This window comes from Syzygium oleosum, unplaced genomic scaffold, assembly GCF_021117445.2.
Source record: "Syzygium oleosum isolate NSW1041296 unplaced genomic scaffold, Sole_v2.1 Sole_v2.02, whole genome shotgun sequence".
NCBI classification, from domain to species: Eukaryota; Viridiplantae; Streptophyta; class Magnoliopsida; order Myrtales; family Myrtaceae; genus Syzygium; species Syzygium oleosum.
Genome location: NW_026607486.1, coordinates 17,759,992 through 17,785,976, shown reverse-complemented (window position 1 = coordinate 17,785,976; position 25,985 = coordinate 17,759,992). Strand labels below are relative to the sequence as shown.

General features: G+C 41.8%; 4 protein-coding genes and 1 pseudogene across 6 annotated transcripts; 3 read left to right on the top strand and 2 right to left on the bottom strand.

Annotated features, from left to right (window-relative positions):
- The first annotated feature begins 250 nt into the window (after positions 1 to 250).
- Positions 251 to 2,190, top strand: LOC115668166 (uncharacterized; annotated as a pseudogene).
- Positions 2,191 to 6,338: 4,148 nt separating this feature from the next.
- Positions 6,339 to 8,392, top strand: LOC115670862 (60S ribosomal protein L44). The gene is made up of 4 exons (XM_030592240.2): positions 6,339 to 6,502; positions 7,671 to 7,850; positions 8,018 to 8,092; positions 8,180 to 8,392. The coding sequence occupies exons 1-4, from the start codon at positions 6,500 to 6,502 to the stop codon at positions 8,237 to 8,239; spliced, it is 318 nt and encodes a 105-aa protein (XP_030448100.1). The 5' UTR covers positions 6,339 to 6,499; the 3' UTR covers positions 8,240 to 8,392.
- A 1,742-nt stretch (positions 8,393 to 10,134) lies between these two features.
- Positions 10,135 to 12,853, top strand: LOC115672179 (ATP-dependent Clp protease proteolytic subunit 2, mitochondrial). Its single transcript, XM_030593958.2, has 2 exons — positions 10,135 to 10,549; positions 12,297 to 12,853. Exons 1-2 carry the CDS (start codon positions 10,198 to 10,200, stop codon positions 12,719 to 12,721), a joined length of 777 nt encoding a protein of 258 aa, XP_030449818.1. The 5' UTR covers positions 10,135 to 10,197; the 3' UTR covers positions 12,722 to 12,853.
- Positions 12,854 to 14,505: 1,652 nt separating this feature from the next.
- Positions 14,506 to 25,947, bottom strand: LOC115669999 (uncharacterized). Of its 3 annotated transcripts, none has more exons than XM_056304564.1 (8): positions 25,664 to 25,947; positions 17,037 to 17,163; positions 16,883 to 16,939; positions 16,630 to 16,722; positions 15,755 to 15,848; positions 15,450 to 15,574; positions 15,131 to 15,274; positions 14,506 to 15,063 (listed from the first exon to the last, which is right to left on the bottom strand). In XM_056304564.1, the coding sequence occupies exons 2-8, from the start codon at positions 17,160 to 17,162 to the stop codon at positions 14,827 to 14,829; spliced, it is 876 nt and encodes a 291-aa protein (XP_056160539.1). In that variant the 5' UTR covers position 17,163; positions 25,664 to 25,947; the 3' UTR covers positions 14,506 to 14,826. The 3 variants fall into 3 exon arrangements, with proteins under 3 accessions (XP_056160539.1, XP_030447040.2, XP_056160535.1); XM_030591180.2 differs by lacking the exon at positions 25,664 to 25,947 and adding an exon at positions 17,639 to 17,841 and having other exon boundaries at positions 15,755 to 15,833; XM_056304560.1 differs by lacking the exon at positions 25,664 to 25,947 and adding an exon at positions 17,398 to 17,620.
- On the bottom strand, positions 22,807 to 23,566 carry LOC130137324 (uncharacterized). Its single transcript, XM_056308109.1, has 2 exons — positions 23,075 to 23,566; positions 22,807 to 22,974 (listed from the first exon to the last, which is right to left on the bottom strand). The coding sequence occupies exons 1-2, from the start codon at positions 23,564 to 23,566 to the stop codon at positions 22,807 to 22,809; spliced, it is 660 nt and encodes a 219-aa protein (XP_056164084.1).
- Positions 25,948 to 25,985: the final 38 nt, after the last annotated feature.

Genomic DNA, 25,985 nt, shown 5'->3' with positions numbered 1-25,985 from the left:
TTAGTAAGTTAACACTCGATTTTCTAAGACAATGATCATTTATATTGCGAGGACAGATGGTATATTGAAAAAATTGCTATATTTCCCCAGCGTGTGTGGGGACGCGGTTACTAACGTCAAACCATGGCCCGAATACTATAGTCATCGTATCAAATAGAAGCTGCTTAGCAAAATCCCTTTGGGTGGGGGTGTATGTATCGTCATGTGATCATACTTAGGAGCTAAACATTAGACTTTTCAATTTCCCAATTCCTAAATGCTAACGATTACATCATTTTCAACCAGCTACATAAATACCAATATTCATTTCCAAAGGGCCTCCCACCGAACCGCTCTCGGGTCTCGCACGAAGAAGAAGAAGATCGCCCCCTCCCCATATGCCGTCCTCTTCCTCTTCCTCTTCTTCGTCTTCCTCCTCTCTCCATCCCTCTCATGGCGCAGGCTCCCCCGAAGAAACCGAGACGGACGAGGACGAGGACCGCCTGCTGCTTCTCGGGCTGCTTCGGGCCGCGCCGCTCCGATGAAGCGACCCAGCTCAAGACCCGGTCCAACGGCGGCGACAAGCTGAGGATCAGCTGGTTCTACTGGTCCCGCATCAAGAACTCCGCCGCCAAGACCGTCCCCGTCGAGACCGGCGCCGCGCTCGTCAGTTCCACGGTCGAGGCCGAGAAGAAGCAGGCCAACGACAGGTTCAACAATCCCCCGTCCAAGCCGAAGCCGAAGCCGAAGCCGGATAGGATCAGCTCCAAGGGCAGGACGGCCAAGCAGGCGGCGGCGGCGACGGCGGACGACGCGGCGCCTCCGGCTCAGCCGCCGGAGGGCGAGGGAGATCGGGAGGTACGTGACGGTCGTGTTCTTGGCACGGGAAACCCCCCCACTTTTCTCACGCGAGTCAACCAAAGGGAATTCACGTGAAAAGGAAAAAGATAAGGCAAAAGATATCGAAAGAACAAGTCTTGATTTGATTCGAGTGCCGTCATGAAAATCTCGGAGCAAAGTGAAGTAATTTTTCGCGGACGTCGAATTCGATTGCGATCGGGCATGAACATGTAAGATCGCAGACGGAATCGTTCTCTTTCTAATTCGCTTTACATCTTGTTTTTCAGACATCCGAGCACGAAGCCGAAGCTCATCGAAACGACGCACGGGAAAACCGTACGGACTCCGCCCGGGGCAACACGTGGCAGAACCAGAAGCGCCTGTCCTTCTGCCGGAAGATCGACGCGATCCGGGCGGGGTCGAGCCGGCCCGGCTCGCCCCCCGACGTCAAGCCGGCGAAGCTCCCCCGCTCCTCCGCCGCCGCCGCGGCGATCCCGCACTCGGCCTCCTCCCGATCCTCGACCCGGAGCCCCGCCCGGCGCTTGCGGCTGCCGCGGCGCCTGCGCCGCCCCACCCGCCCGGCCCAGCCGCCGCAGAAGAACCGCAGGGCCCGACCGGCGGGCGGTGGGCCGTCCGGCGAGGGCGGACGGCTCGACTCGGTGGTGGGGATGTCGATAATCATGGTGACCCTGGTGATCATGATCCTCTGGGGGCGGCTCTGCGCGATCCTGTGCACGGCGGTGTGGTTCTACTTCGTCCCCCTGCTGCGGTCGGCGGCGGGGAGGCCGGTCAACGGCGACGGCCCGGACCCGAACGGGCCGGACCTGAGCTCGGAGGAGTACAAGAAGAGGGTGGTGCTGGAGGGGCTGCTCGAGAGAAACCGCCGGAGTTCACCGTGAGTATTTTTTTCCCTTTCCGCCCGCTCGATACGGGTTTCCATAAATACGCAGCAATAACAACTCGGGGACGCTAGGACCGCGGCGGCGGTGGCCCGTGGCGGCGGCGGCAGCAGCAGATGGCATTTTGTGTAAATTTAACTGTAGATGCAGGGTCATATTTGTGAAAAAAGAAAAGAACGGAAGGAAAGAAAGAAAAGTGGAGGTATCGGATCTTCTAGAAGCTTTTCTTCGCACCCGGCTTTTCTCCTTCTTCGCTTTCTGCTCTCTTTCGTTTTTAATTGGGCGGTTGGGTTGCGGGGGGAGTGACGTGTGACGCTGGTGGGGACGCACGTGCGAGGGGGGGAGGGGCGACGAGATTGAACGCTGGGCCAGTGGGCCTCCCCCTCTCGCTCGCGGTGGTGGCCCGTCGGGTGACGGTCAGTTTTGGCGGTCTACGGGTCGAGGAAGACAAAATTGTAGATTTGTTTCGAAATTTTTACCCCTTCCCTTTTTTTTTTTTAATTATTGGATTTGATTGAATCTTTTGATTTCGGTTTGTTGCTTCGTTTCGCGTCTCCTCTTTCTGTGGCCATCACTGTAACGTAGGCAAAAACATAACCACATCATAGATTGCAATCATCTAATCATCTGGGGATTCAATTTTTTCCCAACATGACCTAATAATGGCTCTCCCGCACGCACGTGTCGTGTGCGCCGCATCGGGATAAAAAGGTCGTGTTGAATTTGTCGTGGTGGTAAAAAGAAAATTTGGGCAGATCTCGTTAAATTTATCGCGGGGTGGAAAGGTGTAAGCACCTGCTTTTACATTAGGCCAAGAAATGCAATCGTGATCTTTAGATGTCATGGCTAAAGACAATCATTTCCTTGTTAATTTCGAATGTTGTGTTCCGAATTTCAATTGTTGAAGACATTTTGGAGGAACTAAGGTATCAAAATCGAAATTCAAGGTACTCGCTCGAGCCGGAGCTGAGGACTCGATGTATAGGGCACGAAGCATATGAGACCCCAGAGCAATAATTAACATGCCTAATAGATGCGTTGTCCAAGTGGAGGAGGCCAAGGGAGCTAACGCCCAATGCGTGTTGCCATGTATTTAGGGTAATTTAATTAGACCGATATATAAAAGCAGTATACTAAGTGATGCGATCAGCCTAGGGCGGTCAAATGAGTGGGTCGGGTCAGGTCGGGTCGAAAATGACCTGATCATTTTGACCTATTTCCATGCAATGTAAGTTTGATGACCCATGATCGACCCGACCCATATTACCAGAACATATTTATAATTAATCCCACCTATGAAAACTCGTACTCATTCATTTGGAGCACATTCAAACTCATATCTACAGTGCATATAGTTTTCAACTACTTCTTTTTTGTCCGATATTTGCTTTACTTTTTCTAACTATATTTTTATTGTCGAAATTAGAAAAAAAAATAAAGCTTAAATAGTCAAAGTAAATATAATTACTATCGTAGCTAACGAGATGATTATTTTTCAAATATATATATATCGTGAGTAATATACACACATTGACAATCTCACCGATGGATCCTCTTTTAGAGGATATGGCTATAATTTCATGAAGCAATATATCAAGGACATAGTTTGCAAGCTTAATTCTCACCGTCTCAACCATCTAATCCACCATTTCCATGAGAAAGCCCTAATTGGCAAATCATCAAACAACTCGCGAGCAAACCAAAAGAATTACAAGAATTTTAATCTCAATATCTCGAAAACGCTCAAAACCAGAGTGCACAGCAAAGAAAAAAAATTGCTTGACCATATACGAACCCGGAAATTGCCCAAAAACGACGCAAACACGCAAAGAAATCGCGCAGATTGTAGAGAAACATGAAAATCGCAAATCTTGAGTAGATTAGTAGAAGCAACCCCAACAAGGACGACAACATACTTAGCGAAATCGGCCAAAACAGTGAAAGCAAACGCCATTAAAATGAGCGAGACGACCTTTGAGCATCGAAAAAACCAGCATTGTATCAGCTTCCCAATGGGACGCAGCTCCCTCTCTGCAGGAACGCGCGGCAACCGGTGGAAGGGGTGGAAGCGGGAGGCGACGCAGCTCACACGCTAGCATAAGGATGCCACTTAGAACGACGATGAAGACGAGGACCCCAACAACCTCGACGACGACCTCCACCACGCTGAGGACAGCTGAGGAGGCCAACCCTAGCGCGAGCAACCTAACCACGCGGCCGCCGATCCCAGCCCAAAGGAGACCGATGTACTCTTAAAAGCCAAGGCCTAATAAGTGGGTTATTAAATGGGTTGAAAGTGGGTCCGTAATAGGCTTATATTGACCTATATTTCGAACTTGAGGCGATCCATATATAACCCCACTTCACTATATGTCGGTTAAGATATGAATTTGTGATCCATTTCGACAGCCCTAGATCAGTCGTCATTCATCATCAAATAGAAACTCCCTTGTTCAGCATCCCTTTACACGCACAGCATCAGTCAATGCACTAATTTTACAAATCATCACGGTCCATCCATAGTCTCTATAAAATAGATTCATGGAGTCGGTGGGCAACATACTGGATAAGACTGTTCAAAAAGGCATGTGGACAACGTTACTCACGGGAAACTCGAATACTTAAGAGTTAGGTGTTGGAGTTGTTAGAAGTCGTACCGCGACAAAAATTCGTGGCATACAATAAGTTGGCAACTAATGACGATCGACTTTTAAGTATTGGGAAGATGTCAGATGGTGACATACGCAAGGATCGTGCGATGTCACGATATTGGCTGAGGATGAATTGGGACGGGGTCTAATTAACAAATCCCACATGCTTTGATTTTGGATCTCGGTTTGCATCATGGCTAAGGGCGGGAGTGGGACCCAGCTCTCGAGCCCACCAAAACGCGGGCGGCGCGTTCTCAACTAATCAAGACGGAAGACAGCGACCCGTCGGGGATTCGTGCGTCTTGAAACGGCCCCCACACGTCGGACGATCTGTGCTGCGGAAACATAGGAAAGAATAGCGATATTGAACGGTGGATGTTTCAGCTGTTGGGTGACTCTTGGACCTATGTTTCTAGTAATAGATGCAATAATAAAAGATTCAATCCACATGATCCTAACCAGTAAACCATCGCCGCATCATCAATCCGATAAGAAAAAACGAAAAAGCACACTTGATCATGCAAGCCAAAAAGGACGAAGGGAAAAGGTGTCAGAAAAGTCATAAACCTTTTGTATTTGTGTCAATTTAGTCATAAATCTCCTTTTAGTACTAATTAAGTTCTGAACCTTTTTTTTTTGTGCCAATTCAGTTCTTCCGGTTAATTTTAGCCGGATATTACTGACGTGGACACCGGCCAACTTATGTGGCATCGCCGGCGTTAATTGTGGATAATTTTTAATAATATTTTAATATTTTTTCAATTTTTTTTCTTTTTTTCCTTCTTTTTTTTTTTTTCCTTTCTTCTACTTTTTTCTAGTCACTTGGGTGAGGCCGCCGTGACCCGCCATAGGTGAGACCCGGCTGACCCTCGCCTGGGCGAGGGTATGCCCCGACGAGGGCTCCCCTCACCAGATCTGGCAAGGCCGGCCCTCGCCTAGGCCATGGCGACCTCGCTGGGCGTCATCCGCGGCACGAAGTTCCCTTTTTATCATTCTTGTGATCCATGGTAGAAGGCTAACGTGTAGTCATTGAATCATATGTTTCATCTTAGTATAAGAGCAAGCAAGGCCGCTAATTGAATTCCTCTAATTAACATAAGATTATCAGGACAAGATCTTTTGAAAAAGGGTATCAGCATAAGATTACTATCTAATCTCCCTAATTACAAGTTTACATAATCTCCATTAATCGCTAACATCAAACAAAGCACGTGCGCGTCGAGTTTCTGAGGAGTGGGTGAAGGCTCTTGCGAAACAGAGCCCGTGGGAAACGAAAGGGCAAAAGGAGAAGAGCACTTTGGAAGATGATCAAGCTAATGGGGGGATAATATCTAATTAATGAGGCTTAATTTAATTTTAGTAATTAAGCGGCATAATCAATAGGGAGGATATTTAGATGGGTTTTTCTTCTTTGATATTAGTTAAATAAATGTTGATTGGATTAGATTTCCTTTCCTGGTATACGCCTAGCTCAGACTAAGGCCTAATAAGAAAAAAATTTATGGAGATAACTATTTCTGCCCTTAGTGTTTCTCTTGTCTAGGCTTTAGGGCTAGCTCGACCGCGACGAACCCGGAAAAGCGATATTTGGCTTTTCGGATTAGGAGGACTAAACTTTCCAATTCGATGTTCGGTCGAACATTGATTGACCGAGAGTGGGTGAAGACTTTCATCGATCTGCCGATTTCCGCCGATAACTTGGCGCCCGCCACCTATGACCGGGTTCCGGCCTAACTAGCCTAGGATTTGTTGGTTTTTTGCTAGCGCACGCTAGAGCCAGGCGTATGTTTCGATGCTTAACAGTCACAAATATTTTGTTCAAGTTGAAAAATAATGCATGCACAATACATTCTTTGTGTTCTCGAGGAAGAATTTGAATACCAAATGTACGAAAGATAGAATGTGGGCCGAATTTAACGTTATTGATCAATTGCGGGCCGAATGGAAATGTATGGCCCGGCCCAGTTTAAAATCTCTATGGTGGGCCGAGCTCAGCTCGTAAACTATAAAATGGCTGGAGAACCCTAACGCGCCGTCTTCTTCTTCTCCGCATAGCTAGGGTTTCTCTGCTCCGCAGCTTAAGCAAGACAGAGCGCGCGAGAGAGGAGAGGAGAGGAGAGATCAGTCATCATGGTAAGTGAATATCTGCTTCTAGCCGTTGTTTCGCAGCTCTGATGCTCGTTCAATCACGCGGTGTGTGTTCTGATCTCCCCGTTCTGGTCGAGAACTGTTATTTCGTCGGTTCAGAAATGGGGATGAAGATGACAGGGACTCGTGATTGTAGCGTTCGGAACTGTCGTGTCGTCGTTTCCATCGCTATGGGCTTGTGGCGATATCGCTGTTGTCCTGGTGCTCTTCGTAACTCCAGTGCTTCGCCTTCAGCGGATGAGTACTGGAAGAGCGAAGGGTGTTTGCATTCGAAGCTTTTACGGGAATTTTGAGGATTTGCGGTGTTAATAGTGCTAGCGAGTTTTGATTGAAGCTAGATGGAAGAGGGCATGATCCAAAATGAGCTATTTTCCAGCTGAACATGACTGCCTAGCGATGATAGCTTTGTTTTAGATATTTGTTGTTGGATTGGCTCTCTCCTATTGGTGTCTCTGCCTGTTTGAATGTCGGTTTTCAATTTTTATTAGATGATGGAATTGCAATGGGAATTTCTACATAGATGAGACTGTGGAAGTAGGGAATTCAAATGAAAAAATTGGACTATATCTGTTGTTTTACCTGCCATCTTCAGAACTGAAGTAAGATCTAGCCTCATGTATCTATCGAAGTGTTCCTTGGTGTTATGACGAGCTTTAATGTAATGCTGGTCCTCGTTAATCAATGAATTGGTAGATTTTTTGTAGCGCTAAAGATATGGTGGTATAGGGTGGAATTTGTTGGTCAGACTAGAAAGATTGAGAAAGTAAACAGTGATTCTGAATTGGTGGTTATCTAAATATTCTTGCGTTGGAAGGAACTTAATCTGCTGACAATTGCATGGGATTAATGCTTAAAGTAAACAACACTCGAGGAGCTATTTGATAGAAATGCTGGGGTCGTATTTATTTTGGCCTCTAGGGACTAGGGAGGATTTTGTATTGACTTAGATGGTATTGTGCAAAGCTCTGGGAGTGCTAATGACTTTGTTGATCACTGATGATCGAGACAAAGTCAGAATGCATATTCGATTGCTGCTTTGGCTTCTTTTTCCACTCGTGACTATGAGTATATATGTAACCCTGTTACACCGGAGTCTTATTTCTGCCATATGTTTAGATAAGTGATTGAGATTATCTTTGACTGGTGAACACAGGTGAACGTTCCTAAGACGAAGAAGACGTACTGCAAGAGCAAGGAGTGCAGGAAGCACACCTTGCATAAGGTTACCCAATACAAGAAAGGGAAGGACAGCCTTGCTGCCCAGGGCAAGCGGCGTTATGATCGCAAACAATCAGGATATGGTGGTCAGACCAAGCCCGTGTTCCACAAAAAGGTGAGGAGTATCATCTTCAGTCATCCTCATGAACGTAACAACCCAACTTTGAAATCGAGTTCGATGAAAAAGAGTTTTATGGGAAAGACCGAGTGATTTTCTTTTCGAAGTTTTTACTGGCATTTCAAGTTGTTGACACTATTATATTGATGCCCCGTTGTCCACAGGCAAAAACTACCAAGAAGATTGTGCTGAGGCTTCAATGCCAGGGTTGCAAACACGTCTCGCAGCACCCAATCAAGGTCGGTCAAGCGATGCTTCTCTATTTCCATGTTCGATTAATTCTTTGCCATATTCTGATTCGGTTTGTTTTATTGGTTTTCGTACAGAGGTGCAAGCATTTTGAGATTGGTGGAGACAAGAAAGGAAAGGGAACTTCTCTGTTTTAAGTCGTTAGAGCTTTTGAGCTGCTTAGCTTATCCTTTGTGTTGGATTATGTTGTCCCATCTTATTTTTGTTATGTATTTCATGGAAAAGACGCTTAAGTGTTACAAATTACCCATGATAATCCATCGGTGGTATGTCTTTTGAGTTTGATGAAATCTTCATTTTCTTTTATTTAGTGTGCTAAGTCATTCGACAATAGAGTATGTTACTCCGGTTAGTAGGAACATTACCTTAGCTTGAGCCAAAACTAGAACTAGGGGTGAGCATGGGAACTAGACTAAACTGATCGGTTCTGGGCCGTTTCTGCCGAAACTGGTTCGGCTCTTGGTTCCTAAAATGTGGAACCGTTGAGAATCGATTTGGTTCCGGATGCGGACTGAACCACACGAACCTCCCTGATGGGATGGATAGGTTTTTTTTTTTTTTATAATTCTTATTATTACAAAACATTCGGGGTTGTATTTGTAATTTCTCACTCTCAAAACCCTAATTGTTTATTCTCATCTTCCCGCTCAAGCCTCACGGTCTGTCTCGATGCGCTCGACGCCATCACAAGTTTACTCTTGCCGCACAACAGAAATAGAGAAAGGAGCATTTGAAGTGGTCCTTGGAGTCCATGTTGCCATGCCATAGTGGCCATACTTCTTGTTTTTCTTGTTCTTACTTTCTATATTGGGTCAATCAAGAAGACCTGGAGATGACTCTTTTTTCCTCTCTCAACTCTCTAAGCGGCAGTCTTGCAGGGAATAGAACAAAATAAAAAAAAGCAATTAAGCACTACCGGTTTCTGGACCCACTCGGGCATTAGGCCGGTTAGTTCGGTCCGGTTCCAAAACCAAGTAGGCCAATTCCTGGTTCCACAAATTGGGAGCTAACCTTACCGTTTCAGGGTGGGAATTAACTCGCATTGGAATCAATCACCCCTAGCCAAAACATGTGGAAGAGGAACTCGAACATTTAATTAAGGTGTATTTATCTGAGCGAAATAATTTTTTGCAAATCAGCTTTCTAGACTTTATGCATTTGGTTTACTGAAATTGATCAGCCAATAGAAAACTATTTACGGTCCAAGAAAATATGCATGTTTAAAGTTAGGAAAATGAATTTCCTAATCTGAAAAGGGGGAAACATTTTCCCAAAAAATGATTTATCGAAAAATATTTTTTTTTATGAATTTTTTCCTCGAAAAAAATGCACCCTCCGTTCTATTTCTTTATGTTTTTGGCACATTATAGTGCTTATCAAAATTTAGTTGTGGACCGGCGAAATGTGGCAGAATCCTGGTACAAATAAGAGTGCAATATTCTAATCTTTACCTTTTGGAATAAACTGCTCAAGAGATGGTAATTTTTCGAAATGGTTTTACCGGGACAGTTTCGTTTGAAATTTTTCCTTTCGCGAGTAATAACACGAGACGTGACCGAGCTCGGCTGTAAGTAGGAGCTCCGAGCAAATTCGAAATGCCCAGCGTCCTTGGTCAAGAGTAAAGTGTCTAATTAAGCAAAACATTTGAAACTTTTTTTTTTTTTGTTTTGGTCGGATGTAAAACATTTGAACTTGAAAGTGCTCAAACTCCGGCTGCCACTCATGAAATTATTTTTTAAAAGTAGATTTATTTAGGTGTCGTTCAATGCACACGACACTTGCTCTTAAAAGGTCGAGATCAAATTGAGTTGAGATCATAAAGTTGTTTACACGACAAATGATCCTACCTAGTCAAGTGTATACATTTACCATAAATTATTATCTAAGTATAGTATAGTATAGTATATTAAATTGAATTTGATTTTAGCCAATGTATTGAGGGACAATTTCTCAATATATGACGCAATAATGACCCATGCCGGGAACATAAAACCCCCCATAACCGAAAACCCCTAAATGCATTGCTCTCTCATTTCTTCTTCCCTTCCATCTTCTTCGCCTCGCGCTCTCGCTCTCGCATCTCCAGACGGAGATCATGGCAATGGCGATGCTGAAGCGGGGCTTGACCTCCACCTCCACCTCGAAGCAGCTACTCTCCGCCGCGAGGGGCGGCGCGGCGGCGTCGGCGTCGTCGGCGGCGGCAACCCTAGGAGCGGCTCGCAGGAGCTACAGCTTGATACCGATGGTGATCGAGCACTCGTCCCGGGGGGAGCGAGCCTACGACATCTTCTCCCGCCTCCTCAAGGAGCGCATCGTCTGCATCAACGGCCCCATCTCCGACGACACCGCCCACGTCGTCGTCGCCCAGCTCCTCTTCCTCGAGTCCGAGAACCCTTCCAAGCCCATCCACATGTACCTCAACTCCCCCGGCGGCGCCGTCACCGCAGGTCACCCTCTTCTTCTTCTTCTTCTTCCTTCTTTCTTTTTGTTTGCCATTTGCTTCGAACTTCTCGATCTCCGATTGGCGAATCCGCTGAAGTCTGCGGGCGAAGGGCCGTCGGGTAGGCCCGATTCGTTTCTCTTGTCGTGGTTGCTCGTTGCTTTGTTTGTGGCATGACGGGTTTTGCAATAGTTAAGAACTGACTCCCTATTGGGCCGACAAGTGAATGCTTGCGGATGCTAAATAGGTTTAACTTGATGCGGCGTGATGATACTTTGTTTAGTGATGTTTGAATCTGCGAATTGACGATGGATTGGCAAATGCATTTGGCACTTGGGGGCTGCTGTTGGATCTATAGGTAGTCAGGGGAAGAATCTTTTTTCTTTGGAGTAATCAGTAGAATGATCTTACTCGATGCTCCTGTGAATTGGAAGAAGAGGGAATTCTGTCATCGAAGGCAAGAGGTTGACATGAGGAGAAGCGAAAGTAATTAGTCATACTTATATTGTTGGACCCTAAAAAAAGAAGGCAAAACCTTAACTTTTATTAATTAATTGGCCAAAAGAAAAAACTTTATTAGTTAAGCGAGCCGTAACTGCAATTCCTGATCAGAGCCCTTAGATTTTGTCCTTGGTGTCTGTAGTCGATAGCCTCGCGAGCCGCCCCTGTTATCAACGTAGCTACAAATTCTAGATAGACCTAACCTATTGATGCACTTTTGGCGAAAGACTTGCGTCTTTCCAGTGTTCGACTTTTTGATGGAAATAATGCCGAATATGTGAACCGATGTAACTCAAGAGATGAGCTGAGTCTCAGAAAAATAGTTTTATGTACGGGTCATCTTGGGTTTCAAGTTCACTGAATCATTTGCTCTTACCTACCTATCTTGTTCTATTGAAGTTTTTTTCCGTAGACGTAGTAGATCACATGTCTGTACTTAGGTTAGCTTCCCCTTGTTGCTTTAAACAGATATCCGTTTTCTTTGAAATTTTTTCTTCCTGCAAAAGTGCATTTTGTGTTAGGATATTATATTGATTTTTCCAGTTGGATTGGATGTATCATCAGAAAGAGAAAGATTAGGGGTATATCTTAGATGTGGCTAAGGTGGACAGGACAAGAAAAAAGGGAAGTTATATGAAAGGATTGGACCATATTTGGTCATTTGTTGCTGTTGCCAGATCATAGACAATAGACACGACCGGATACTGAATATCCAACCAACCACTTATTCTGTTATTCCTCAACAACAGTGTCTACTTTGTACTTTACCCTCTTTGATTTAGGGTTCTAACAGCCAGATGTAATATGAATGAGTCCCTTTGTTCTGTCACAAGGTTCAAGATAAGGTCGTCATACATGCTTTCGGAAAATATTTATCCAAGCTAGAGTTTCTGAAGTTAAGTAGTCTGTACAACTGATCTGTCCGACCTCATTGGAATGTGGGGTTCTTTAAGCTTCTCTATGTGTAAGCGATCTGTTCTAACTTGCATTCACTGAGTCTGTTCGGATAATAAATAAAGTTTGCTTGGGTGAAGTTACTTCGAGTGTAACAGTCAAGATGTTTACACATGTATTTGTATGTGTATGGAACAGCATGTCGAGTGCAATGTAGGGCTGTGTGCTAAATTTTAGGGCAATTAGTGTGGCAGAATGCTTATACTCGTAAATCAACTTGGGAAGCTTGGGTTCTGTGAAACATTTCAATTCCCGTTCTAGATAAATATTTGAATTGTTGATTAGTTGCTTTGTTGCAGGTCTTGCAATTTATGATACCATGCAGTATATTAAATCTCCCATCAATACTATTTGTTTGGGTCAAGCTGCATCCATGGCTTCTCTCCTTCTAGCTGCCGGTGCCAAGGGCGAGAGACGGTCTCTGCCAAATGCGACTATTATGATTCATCAGCCTTCTGGTGGCTATAGTGGCCAGGCTAAGGATATGACAATTCACACTAAACAAATAATTCGGATTTGGGACTCGCTAAATGCGCTGTATGCTACACATACTGGACAATCAGTAGATATTATTCAGAAGAATATGGACAGAGATTATTTTATGACCCCAGAAGAGGCAAAGGAGTTCGGGATCATTGACGAAGTTATTGATCAGAGACCTTTGGCTTTGGTGACTGATGCTGTTGGCCATGAAGGCAAAGACAAAGATAAAGGCTCAAGCTAAGATTCTTGCTTAAGTTGACTCACTTTTTGAACGGTTTTATTATGTTCACAGTAGAATTCTTGTTTTTACTCTAGATGAAATGTATTGTTTTGTTTCTGAGATCTCTAGACAGTGAGTAGGTCAATTGATGCACGAACTCGATCTTTCTCCATACGTGCAAACATCTTTTTACGCCATCTTCCTTGAAGAGAATTTAATAGCCTGAATTGCTTCCCTGGAAGCTATTTCACTTTGAAGCAGTCACGATCGTAATTGAAAGGTATAGGACTTGGGTCGTAGAGATTTCAATGTAGCAGTATATGGTTTTAGGATCACTTGCATTAATAGCTAGCTTTTGAAGCGTGATTATTCCAAGTTTTATATTATGTTCTTTTTCGAGTACATCCTTCTAAACTGTAATATGCTCTGCTAAATATTGACAAGATGGTACCCATCCTAAACATGAAACCAAAGGTTTGGTTTTTGAAACAGGAAGATAAAATTGAACAGCTAGTGTTCATTGATTGATTGGAGGTGGTTTTGCTCAACTTACAATCCTAGTACTTATAGCTATTAACTATGGTTAACAACAGTTACAAAGAAACCAAATAACATTTTACGTGACTTGTAAAAGTTAGCAATATGTATTTATAAACGGTTATCAAAATACCCAAATTGAACTGCATTTTCGGTTCTGGTCGTATTCGGATTTCGGTTCTGTTCGAGTCAAAGCATGCAGACATTCCATATGGTTTAGTTAAGGTATCATGGAAATCCGAACCGAACTGAACCATTGATAGGCCTAGCGAATATAGTGAATGATTAACAACGAAAAGAGAGGGAGGCTTTTTGAAGAAATGTTAGAGTACGAAGTGAAGGCCGATATATTTACATACAACGCATTGATATTATGATCTGCAAGAATGGCAAGACCAAGAAAGCTGCATATCTGGTTAAAGATCTTGATAGCAAGGGTTTAGTTCCGAACAATTCGACCTCTTCCGCCCTCATTAGAGGGCAGTGTGTCAGGAATAACCCCGACGGTGGATTTCAGCTATATAGAAGCATGACAAGGAGCGTGTGCCATCCAAAGAGTGAAACTCTTCTTGCTATGTTGACGTGTACTTTTGTAAAGTGCGATGATCTCGATGGGGCAGTCCAGGTCCTCACGGAAATGGTCGATAGGTTGATGCTTCCCGATTCAGATAGGTTGTCCAAGGTTTGCCACGAACTTCGCCATTGTAGGACAGATCAGTTGGCAATGAAACTGTGCGGAGTGTTGGAAGCTAGAACTCTAATTCCAGCAGGTTTTGGTAAATCCTTTAGGACTGAGTGATGGAAACTTGATAACAGCAGTTGACTTTTGAAGACTCTTTTGATTTGTTCTTGAAATGCACATTCTTTTGATTCTTTTTTCTTGATGACAGCAGGCAAATCAGTCTTCCAGTTTACAAACAAATGATAAGTGTCTTATTTTTGGGGGGGCCAGAGAAAACTTAAGCCCCTTCGCCATGTAAACTTATAGACATGATTCAGCGTTTGTGTTGCATTCACTGCTTCCACTGAGAGCTCATCCTTCTCTGGTCTCCTATTGAAATTTTATTATAGATAATCTGACCCCGCTCATCGGGTTTTATCCACAGCTCTCAGGCTAAGCAATCTAAACGGAGATTAACTTAAGCCAGTTTAACTTAAGCCAGTCTGAGAAGAAATTGTGCATTTTTTATTTAAATATTTTAGTTTTTTTTATTTTTTGGCCGATTAGTTTGGTTGGCAACCTCAAAATTTAAACCAAAGAAAGAGGGTGCACCGAGAGCATTAACTGTTGAACTTAATGGCAAAGAAATAACTTACATGGACAACAATGGGAGAATAAAGTCCCAGAGCATTCCCCAACGGAAATTTTGAATCCTATTACTTGTACACTACCTCATTTTCCCTAAAATTGATAGAATCATATGCCTTCTTCAATCTGAGTAGCCAGTGAGGACAAACAGATTGAAGACATTTCCCATCCACATATGGGTAACTGTGGATTAAAAATTAGCAAAAGAAGAATGTGCAGCACAGCCCGGATATCTTGGAATCTAACCGATACCAAAAGAAGGTAAAGACTTAGACGAGTATCATTCTTCTTCAACAGCTTCAGCGGCAGATATCTCGGAATCTAACCGATCGATTAGCTGTTCACTTACATGCGTAGCCACAGATATCATATTGAGTATGAAACTTGGATCCAAACCAGTGACACCCCGCTTGGTAAGACCACAAATTAACCCTTGCCTGTTGATGGAAACAGAAACAGCAGAGCTCATCTCTGATTCTTCTTCCGAAGTCACATCTACAATATAATGCCTGCCCACCTGGACAAGGAAGAAGATGAGAATTTGAAACAATTCTGTAAGTGGAGATATACTTAAGTCTCTATACCTTCGTTAATGTAACAATGACAGGAACCCTAGACGTGTTGAATTGTAAGAATTCTTCGTCACTGATGTCAAGTTTTGGTTGATCCTCACCGGATGCTTCCGCTGCAACGTGAACTCTGGGGATGCCTGTGTTGCTCAGAGCAGCCTCCACCCCAGAAGGAACAATGCAAGGGATGTCAGAAGAAGTTTAAGAGCATACTAAACAAAGGACCTTGTGATCAGGACACAATTAATTACGGTGTTGAAGGTACCGAATTTATCGAGCAAAAAACCATTTTAAGAATACGTTTGACCAAACAAAATGCTCGAGAAAGGTATACCTTGATGGCAGCACCAAGAGCATCTAGGAGATTCCCATCTGAACTGACAATAAGACCATTGATATACAGATCCCAACAGACTTTTCCTTCAACAACTATCAGAGATGACAAATCAATTCCAGCACCTGTGAAATATAAACAATCACACCATGTGATTTAAATGAGAGGCACTAATACGTATTCGATAGCCTGTGGCCAAAAAAAAAAACAGAAGACTATGTTTTCACTAAGAAAATGCAGAGGGAGAATGTATAGAGGATATCTATGTAGAAACTTGTGGCATTTTAAACTCTGTACCACCAAACCTGCTCCACTTTTCCCACTCAAAAGACATCGCAGGAGAGCAACTGAGAGTTCTGATGACAACTCCTCGGCCCCTCTACCCTGCATAAAATTGCACTGCAGTGTTACATTGATGAAACTAACAGAAGTTAAAAACAATATGGCAAAGGACAGTGACAGTGAAACATCCAATTTGCAACTGATTGTATATAGAGGAAAGATTTAGGTTCTGATGATTTTGCTCAAGGGGGGAAAGTTGAGAATATCCAGAAAATAAATCAGAGACCAGATGCCATCTAGAACATTGAGCCACTCCATAATAACCGAGTCAAATTTCAGTTCGAAGGCAATCAGCTATCAGTCAATTTAAAACTGATGTGTTTATCTATTCTCTAACTGTGTATTGGAAGCATACTGTAGCAAACATAGTGCAATTTATACAGAGTTTCAGAATGTCAGTATTTTTTAGGTTTCTATTTATCTTGCTCAAGGGGAGAAAATTTAAAATATCAAGAAGCTACTTCAGAGACCAGATGCCATATAGAAGCATGAAGCAATCCCATACTAACCGAGTTAATGTTCAGTTTGAGGGCAGCAATCAGCCAGCTATAGGTTAATTTAAAACTGATATACATATCTATTCTCTAATTGTGTACCGGAAGCATACTGTACCAAACATGGTGCAGCTTATACGAACAAAGTTTCAAAATGTCAGTATTTGGCTTCAAACCAACCCTTTCAATCTCAACCAATATCAATCCACTTATTCTGCTTATTCCAAGTCAGGGATATTCAAAAGAAACATGGAAGGGGAGAAAAATTAGAACTAGCAGATCCATGCAAACTAAAATGACTAGAATAGATATGTTGGAAAGCAGCAGAATTAAAAGTATAGGACCTCAAACATTGGAGCGGCAGTTGGGCTGCAATCAACATATATGGAAACCTTCCCTTTGTTGGGTTGTAGTGGACTTGGTCTTCCAATTTCGGCCTGCACTGGAAAACATCAGCAGGGTGTAATGAGAACCACACTATTAACCACAAACACCAGGATCCATCTGCAGATTGAGTAGAAACAGAAAGAAACCACTGCAACAGCAAACTGCCAAGTCCTTCAAAAAGGAAAAAGAAAGAATCATGCTTTAAACTACCTTCACACTGGCAATGACATCAGTTCCACCCATTCTAACTCTGGCCGAGCCATTGGCCTGTCATATGTGCAAAACAAAATTTGCATCGGTCAAATCTCACCATGTAAACTATCAAGCATGGCATTTTTACGTGCTGCCAGCAATTATAGAGTACCTGAGGAATGACCCCATTTTCGACATATATGGGTCGGTAAGTTAGTCGTTTACGGCCATCGGAGCGAAGGTCTTGTGCAGTGCCCCCTTGTATGAATAGCTTTTCTCCAAAAGATAAACCATTCATCCTGCATAAGAAGAAGAAAACTCTGATTATTGTCCTAATACTGGAACAAGGAGCAAGACATACATGATGGTCAAAGAAAACAAGTTTCGCTTCCATGCAGATGATGAAGTCGCGGCAATCAATTCACATATCATGAAAAGAGTCCACAGAAGGTATCGACATCACCACAAGAAGAACAGAGTTGAAAACCGAGCACATCATGCATCAACATTGATGCCAATGAATCTATGCCCACCTCAAAAGCAATTCTCCTAAGGACACTCCTCTCTCGCAGTCGATAGAGAAGCAATTCCCAACAAGATCATGCCAACGTGTTTCCCCGAGCAGTGACCAGTCTTACATAGGTTCTACGCGCTCTCCCAAGTACCAAAATTTGATGGAAAAATTCAGACTTCTTGGAATTTCCAGCCTAATATAAAACCAATGACCGAACTTGAGTGCATGACCAAAAGCGGCCGTGGCGATCACGCGTTCACCTTGATTTCGCCGGCGAAACGGCGAGCCAGGCGTGGACACGGCGGAGACTGGCGGCGACTCGGAATCGGCGAGCTGAAAAAAGAAACGAAGGAGGCGGAGCTGGGTTGCTGTGGGCCGGGTGGCGCGGGCGCGAGCGGGAAGTGGAGACCGAAAAAGGTCCGGCGTCAGCGGCGGCGGCGGCGGCGAGCGTTACGGCGAGGTGGGGAGAGAAAAGAGAGTGAGAAACGGAGAGGGAGGGAGGTCGCGGTCAGAGAGAGATAAAATTATGTTAAGTAACGGCTGCCTTGTTTTTTTTTTTTAGTCCCTGGAAGTTTGTAAAGTTTCAATTAGATCCATCCCTTTTTGATTTGTGCAATCGAATCCTTAAATCATATACTTTTCTGTTCAAAATTGGTCCTTCCGTTGAAATATGTACGGAAATGCATATGTGATTGTTAAATGCTGACGTATTACCTTATGTTGCATCTTACGTGGCAATTACAATACAATTTAAAAAAAAAACATAAAGATCCGCAGAGAAGAAGAATGAGGTAATTAGGATAGATGAGAATAATGCAGAAGAAAGAAATGTGAAATTTCGATATATTTAAATGTATTTATTATGGAGAGTGTATGGGATTATTTATATGCTTTTATTGAATGACTATCTAAGTTAACAAGTTAGTCATATGGATATGTACATTTAATGGAGATATATGTGTAATCTTGAGAGATACGAAGAATTAAGAGATTGTTGTAAAATATTGCGTTGCAAGAATATAATAGAGAGAATAGAGAGAGATTAAGAAGAGAAAGTAGATAAACACCAAAGATGGTAGAGAAAGTCAGAGGAGAAATTTTATTTTCACTGTATAGTTTCCTCTTTCATTCTCTTCTTCTATTCTAATTTCTTGTACACAATGACCAAAACTAAGCTCCTATTTATAAGAAAACAAGGATGCACATATCATTAATGTCAATGTATTGAATATATACATTGAATAGGGAGATGGACATTCATTGGAGATGTATGTAGAATGTAGGTTACAAATGTACCATAATAGGTATATTGAATATTCATTCATGTATGTAGGTTACGAATGTACCATAATAGGTACATTGAATATAATGAATATTCATTCATGTATTTCATAACACTCCCCCTTGAATATTCATTGTATTCATGAATGTGCATTGAATGATACTGCCTCATTAAAAACCTTAAGCCGGAAAAACCCAGTGGGACAAAAACCGGACAAAAGGGAAAAAGAGTACAGAGCACAAATTTTATGATCTCTCCCTTTTATGGATGCATTAATTGCCTCATTAAAAACCTTAAGCCGGAAAAACCCAATGGGACAAAAACCGGACAAAAGGGAAAAAGAGTGCAATGCATAGTTCACAATATCTGACCCTTAATTTGAGCTATATAGCCACTGCCCGGGCTAGTTAATCTTGGATCTTATGAACTCGCCGCATACCAATGCCATATAATAATTTCTCAAAAGTTGACGTTGGCAATGATTTGGTAAAAGGATCTGCAAGATTATTTATGGATTGAATTTGCTTAACATCAATTTGTCGACTTTCTTGGAGTTCGTGAGTATAGAAAAATTTCGGCGAGATATGCTTGGTCCTATCACCTTTGATATATCCTCCCCTAACTTGTGCAACACAAGCAGCATTATCTTCATAAATTATAGTGGGAAAATTTGTAACCAGTGTTAAACAACAAGAATTGTGAATATGTGTTATAACGGATCTTAACCAAACACACTCTCTTCCAGCTTCATATAAAGCAATAATCTCAGAGTGGTTGGAAGATGTAGCTACTAGCGATTGCTTCATAGAACGCCATGAAATGGCGGTGCCATTATAACAAAATAAATAACCGGTTTGAGAGCGATCTTTATGCGGATCATATCTATATCCAGCATCAGAATATCCAACTAAACCAGAGGTAGTGGAATCCTTGGAATAATATAATCCCAAATCTATGGTTCCTTGGAGATAACGAAAAATATGTTTAATTCCATTCTAGTGTCTCCGAGTTGGCTCAGAACTAAAACGTGCCAATAAATTTATCGCAAAAGCGATGTCTGGTCTCGTACATTGTGCCAAGTACATCAAAGCCCCAATTGCATTGAGATATGGTACTTCAGGACCAAGTATCTCTTCATCAGATTCTCTAGGACGAAATTGATCCTTTTGGGGATCTAGAGACCTTACAACCATAGGGGTGCTCAATGGGTGAGCCTTGTCCATGTTGAAGCATTTAAGTAATCTTTCAATGTATGCTGATTGATGGACGATTATTCCATTTGCTTTATGCTCAAGCTCTAGACCAAGACAAAGTTTGGTTTTACCCAAATCTTTAACTTCAAATTCCTTTTTCAAATACTCAGCAGTTTTAGCTAATTCTTTTGGAGTTCCAATTAAATTTATATCGTCGACATAAACTGGTACAATAGCAAATCCGGTTTCTAATTTCTTAATAAACACGCATGGGCAGATAGGATCATTCTTGTACCTTTCCTTAATTAGGTACTCACTTAGGCGTTGATACCACATGCGATCGGATTGCTCTAACCTGTACAAAGATCTTTGCAATTTTATTGAGAATAAGTTGCGGGGAGTGCATGCATCAGGCATTTTGAATCCCTCGGGAATTTTCATATAAATATCCGAGTCTAATGAGCCATATAGATATGCCGTCACAACGTCCATAAGACGCATTTCCAATCTTTCAGAGAGTACCAGACTAATGAGAAAACGAAATGTAATCATATCCATCACAGGTGAATATGTCTCATCATAATCAATCCCAGGTCTCTGGGAGAATCCTTGGGCAACGAGTCGGGCTTTATACCTGATAACCTCGTTTTTCTCATTTCGTTTTCGGACAAATACCCATTTATATCCAACGGGCTTTACATTATCGGGGATGCGAGTTATGGATCCAAAAACCTCTCGTTTAGCTAAGGAAGCTAATTCAGCCTTAATTGCTTCCTCCCACTTAGACCAATCTTGCCTTTGACGGCATTCAATATTAGATTGCGGCTCACAATCATCATCCATAATTTTATGAGCAATTGAAAATGCAAAAACATCATCAATGATGATTTCATTCCAATCCCAAATCTTATTACAATATGTAATTGAATTCTCAGTATTTCTAGGGTTGGTGATCTTTTCATGGGTTTGTGCCTCTTCAGGGGCATTAAGCTCTTTAGGAGTAAGCACAACACCTGGCTCTTCTGGAGCGGATTCCTGATTCTTTCCCCTTCGTTTTCGAGGAACAGTGTCTTTTGATCCTATCGGTCTACCATGCTTCAAATGTGGGGGATTTTGATCCATTTTAGCCTGTACTTCGGGAACAATTATCCTAGCTGGAGCATTTGCAACTGGAATATGAGATTTCGTTACCTTAGAAGCATCATTAAATGCGTCAGGAAGTCTATTGGCGATAGCTTGTAGATGGCTTATGCGCTGCACCTCGTTTTCACACTCAGGAGTTCTTGGGTCTAATTGAGATAATTTTTTCTCATTCCAAGAGAAAACCTTAACTGATTTTTGCTTTGCAGCCATGTCAGTTTTAGGTGTCCCAATTGATGGAAACATAGTCTCATTGAAATGACAATCTGCAAATCTGGCAGTAAAAAGATCACCAGTAGTTGGTTCCAAGAACCTAATGATGGACAGTGGATTAAACCCAACATAAATGCCCAAACGGCGTTGGGGACCCATTTTCGTTCTTTTTGGCGGTGCTACAGGCACCTGTACTGCACAACCAAAGGTGCGTAAATGTGAAATATCAGGTTCATAACCAAGAACCATTTGAAGGGGAGATTGTAAGAGACTAGTAGTGGGGCGCAATCTTATTAGGGCTGCCGCATGCAAAACTGCATGACCCCATGCTGTATCGTTGAGATTCGTTCTCAATAATAGAGTGCAGGCAATGATTTGGATATGTTTAATCAAGGATTCTGCTAATCCATTTTGAGTATAAACATATGCGACCGGGTGCTCAATCTCGATTCCGAGTGAAGCACAATACGTATCAAAACTCTTTGACGTAAATTCACCAGCATTATCCATCCTTATGCTTTTAATTGGATAATCAGGGAATTGTGCCCGGAGCTTTATAATCTGCGCAAGTAAACGTGCAAATGTGACATTGCGCGTAGATAATAGACAAACATGGGACCATCTACAGGATGCGTCCACTAGTACCATAAAATATCGAAATGGTCCATTTGGTGGTTGTATTGGTCCACAAATATCACCCTGAATTCTTTGCAAGAGTAAATGGGATTCAAGATCAACCTTTGTTATAGAAGGTTTGATAATGAGTTTTCCTTGTGAACAAGCTTCACAATTATAATCTTTGGACAACAATACATTTGTATCCTTTAAAGGGTGCCCTTTTGTATTCTGGATTATTCTACGCATCATTGAAGCGCCAGGGTGACCAAGGCGATCATGCCATAATCCAAACTGATCAGGGTTTACCAATCTCCAGGATATGATGGCGCAGGTTTCAATGGCCTTAATCATGACACAATACAAACCCATAGAAGAAGCTTCTATCTTCTCATGGATGGTCTTCAGGCCCATCTTATAAGAGGTAATGCCAATATATTCTTTATTTTGCTCATAAATAGCCTCAATATGGTACCCATTACGGCGTACATCTTTGAAGCTAAGCAGATTCCTTTTTTATCTACTGCTTAGAAATGTATTCTCAATATGCAGGATGGTGCCTTTTGGCAAAACAATTGTGGCATTCCCGAAACCATCAATAATCGGAATAGGACTTGATATTGTATGGACATGTGCCTTACGCAATGTCATACTCGAGAAAAAGTGTCTACTACGAAATATGGTATGTGTTGATGCACTATCAAGCAAACAAACATCTTTCTTTTTCTCGGTATTTTCCATTTGCTTTTATGTTGACAACTTCAGGTGTCAAGTATCATAAAATTTTCATATTAATTATACGATCAAATAAAATTTCAAAATTATAAATATTATATCAAGTTCATAAGCATTTCATTGCATAACCATATTAAATAACAATAAAAGGTAATACATTTAAAGAAAAGCAACTAGAAAAGAACTTATTAGAATCATAAAATTCGAAGTCTAAGTTATCATCCACCAGTGTGATGCCTCATCAAAGTAATCAGAGGTCCTCAAAGAAATCAGAGACATCCAGGGATGCATTTGCTACTTCAGGAGCAAGAGGAGTCCCACCAACAGAGATATTGTTGGCCTCAACAGTGGTTAAGGCAGCAGGATTAATTTCAATGACGTGAGATTCACCACGCTTGCCCGTATTTTTTAAAGATGCCTGGTATAGATCAACAAAGTGCTTTGGTATACGACAAGTACATGACCAGTGACCAGTGCCCAGTCATGCCACAACGATGGCAAATACTTTTATTAGTCACATTCTTTGACTTCTTTTCTTTGTCATGATTCGGGCCAAAGTTAGATTTCCTAGGGCGGTTAAATTTCCTGCCACCCCTTCGAGGATTATATTCTTGTCTGCGCTTGTAGCCCTTAAAATGGCCAGTAATTTTCTCAGAGTTAGCATGTGCTTCAGGCAATGCTTTTGAGCCAGCAGGTCTAAGATCATGATTTTTGAGCAGAAATTCATTAGTTTGCTCAGCAGTGAGGAGCACAGAAATTAATTCAGAGTATGTGGCAAATTGACGCTGCCGGTATTGCTGTTGCAATACAATATTCGAAGCATGGAAGGTGGAGAAAGTTTTCTCTAACAGTTCCGCATCAGTGAGTTTGATACCGCATAACTCAAGCCGAGAAACAATATCAAATAAAGCGGAGTTATAGTCAGACACTGATTTAAAATCTTGTAGTCTGAGATTTTGCCAGTCATATATATTGTGCTTGAGGAAGGATAACAGTCTTGGTATGATCATACTTATCCTTCAACCTCTTCCACAGGGTCTGAGGGTCTCGAACGGATAAATATTGAGTCTGCAGGCTCTCATGCAAATGACGACGAATAAAAATCAGTGCATTTGCTTTATCTTTTGCATTTGAGGTTCCGTCTTATGTAATTGCATTAGCGAGATCTTGCCCTTGGAGGTGCATTTCCATGTCAAGGCACCAGGATAGATAATTATTTCCACTCACTTCCAGGATGTGGAATTTGGGCTTTTCAATATTTGCCATAATTCTTGCAAAAATTATTTACTCAATTGGTAGATCTTCATGCTGATAACGTGTTGTAAAATATTGCGTTGCAAGAATATAATAGAGAGAATAGAGAGAGATTAAGAAGAGAAAGTAGATAAACACCAAAGATGGTAGAGAAAGTCAGAGGAGAAATTTTATTTTCACTGTATAGTTTCCTCTTTCATTCTCTTCTTCTGTTCTAATTTCTTTTACACAATGACCAAAACTAAGCTTCTATTTATAAGAAAACAAGGATGCACATATCATTAATGTCAATGTATTGAATATATACATTGAATAGGGAGATGGGTATTCATTGGAAATGTATGTAGAATGTAGGTTACAAATGTACCATAATAGGTACATTGAATATTCATTCATGTATGTAGGTTACGAATGTGCCATAATAGGTACATTGAATATAATGAATATTCATTCATGTATTTCATAACAGAGATAATCCTACTTATCTCTAACATAGAGAAACTTCCTAATTATATCTAACATTCACTCAATTCAATTAGAAAAAAAAATTGCTTGGTTGGATCACTAAAGTGATATGTTGAAAAGAGAACCGATTGACATTGATGCGGCTGCTTACGTAGATATTATGTGTTGCCGTGGCTACTGCACGGTGTTGAGGATTGTCGTTGCGAGAGAGATATTAATAGTTATTGAAAAAGAAGACAAAACACACAAGATAAGAGGTGCACAATGTGCACCCGATGCACTCGGGATTGTCTAAATCTGATACCAATATAAGATTAATGCGGAAGAGAGAAATGCGATATTTCTTTATTAGATAACTATTTAATGTAACGAAATGTTAAATATGTCTTGAATTTTATGTATTCAGTCCAGTTCATCACCCGACCCGACATATTTTTTGTGCGACCCAAAAGTGAAAAAAAAAATTTGAGATTTAGTTTGTGATGCGGAGGGTTGGGCCGATAAGCCCAACCCGAAGCAAGCGAACAAATCTCTATGGTGGTCCGCCCAAGCTGGAGCAAGCGAACAAATGTCTCGGGGGGTTCAGGGGCGTAGCTCCCGAGGAAATTTTTTTGGGAGCCCTATTTATACTGCGGCTAGGTTTTTTCATTGATTAAGAGAGATTTTTCGTTTTGGGAGAGATTTGTGAGCCGTGATGTTTTGTTAAGTCGTTTTTTTTACTTCTGAAAACTGTACTCTCTTTGATTATAGTGGAATCTTGTTTTGCCTCGCCCGTGGACGTAGATCACCTTGTGATCGAACCACGTAAATCCTTCTATTCTGTATTTGTTTTTCCGCGTTTATTTCGAACACTAAATAATCATGATTTTAATTATAGTCTATCAGGGACATGCACAATCAATGAAGATATATTCGCAATTTTAAAAGATACAGAGAATTGAGAAAAATATCGTAATTATTTTTTACATTGGGAAATATCCTAATTATATGTTACAAGGATCTTGAAAGCCTACGAACGCCTTCTCTGACTATATCAATTACTCTCAACTACCATAGATGTCTAAAAAGAATTTACCCCCAGTCATTATGCTTTTGGCTGAGTTGATGGGTGTTAAAAAGGAACTTGGGTGATAAGATTTCTAACAAATAGTAAGTCCTGTTCCCTTTTGGATAATTGTATAGCATCGACTTCAATAGACCAAGGCTTCAGGAAATATTTTTGTTTATACTCAAGTTACACATGCCCAAGTATATAAGGGTGATATGATTCATTTTCATAGAACTTCTGATCACATAATACCGCGAGAAAGAGAAAGTTCGATTCGGCTTAAATTTGCCATACCTGCAGTTTATGAAACATTAGAAGAAACTACAAGAATGCGTGTTACCCCGCTTCAAAATGCCGACTTGAAATGGAAGTACCGGTATAGCGTCTTGAGAAGATAGATCTCTCGACTTATGCGGTCGATGCCGATCGTCATTTCTACTTATGCAATTCGAGTGCTTCCTTAGAGCTGCAGGGCACCGTGCTCTGAGTAACAAATCCCTCAGAGTGTAGTAAGAATTAAGCCAGGTCGGCCCTGCCCCCGTATACAAGAGGTGCTAGCATGATTCTAATGCATGTACGAGGGCTTAATTCGAGGCAATTGAAGATGCCAATTTTGCTCCAAAAATTCGGGAAACTTCATCTTACGACGTCACTTAAAACAA

Coding starts and splice junctions, on each gene's coding strand:
- LOC115670862 (XM_030592240.2), top strand. Junction 7,851..8,017: donor AGCCCGTGTTCCACAAAAAG/GTGAGGAGTATC, acceptor CGTTGTCCACAG/GCAAAAACTACCAAGAAGAT. Junction 8,093..8,179: donor TCTCGCAGCACCCAATCAAG/GTCGGTCAAGCG, acceptor GTTTTCGTACAG/AGGTGCAAGCATTTTGAGAT.
- LOC115672179 (XM_030593958.2), top strand. CDS start 10,198: ATGGCAATGGCGATGCTGAAGCGGGGCTTGACCTCCACCTCCACCTCG. Junction 10,550..12,296: donor CGGCGGCGCCGTCACCGCAG/GTCACCCTCTTC, acceptor GCTTTGTTGCAG/GTCTTGCAATTTATGATACC.
- LOC115669999 (XM_056304564.1), bottom strand. CDS start 17,162: ATGAATGGTTTATCTTTTGGAGAAAAGCTATTCATACAAGGGGGCACT. Junction 15,849..16,629: donor CTGCCGCTCCAATGTTTGAG/GTCCTATACTTT, acceptor GTAACACTGCAG/TGCAATTTTATGCAGGGTAG. Junction 15,275..15,449: donor CTCTTGGTGCTGCCATCAAG/GTATACCTTTCT, acceptor TCTGGGGTGGAG/GCTGCTCTGAGCAACACAGG.
- LOC130137324 (XM_056308109.1), bottom strand. CDS start 23,566: ATGATCATACCAAGACTGTTATCCTTCCTCAAGCACAATATATATGAC. Junction 22,975..23,074: donor AAGAAAAGAAGTCAAAGAAT/GTGACTAATAAA, acceptor GATCTATACCAG/GCATCTTTAAAAAATACGGG.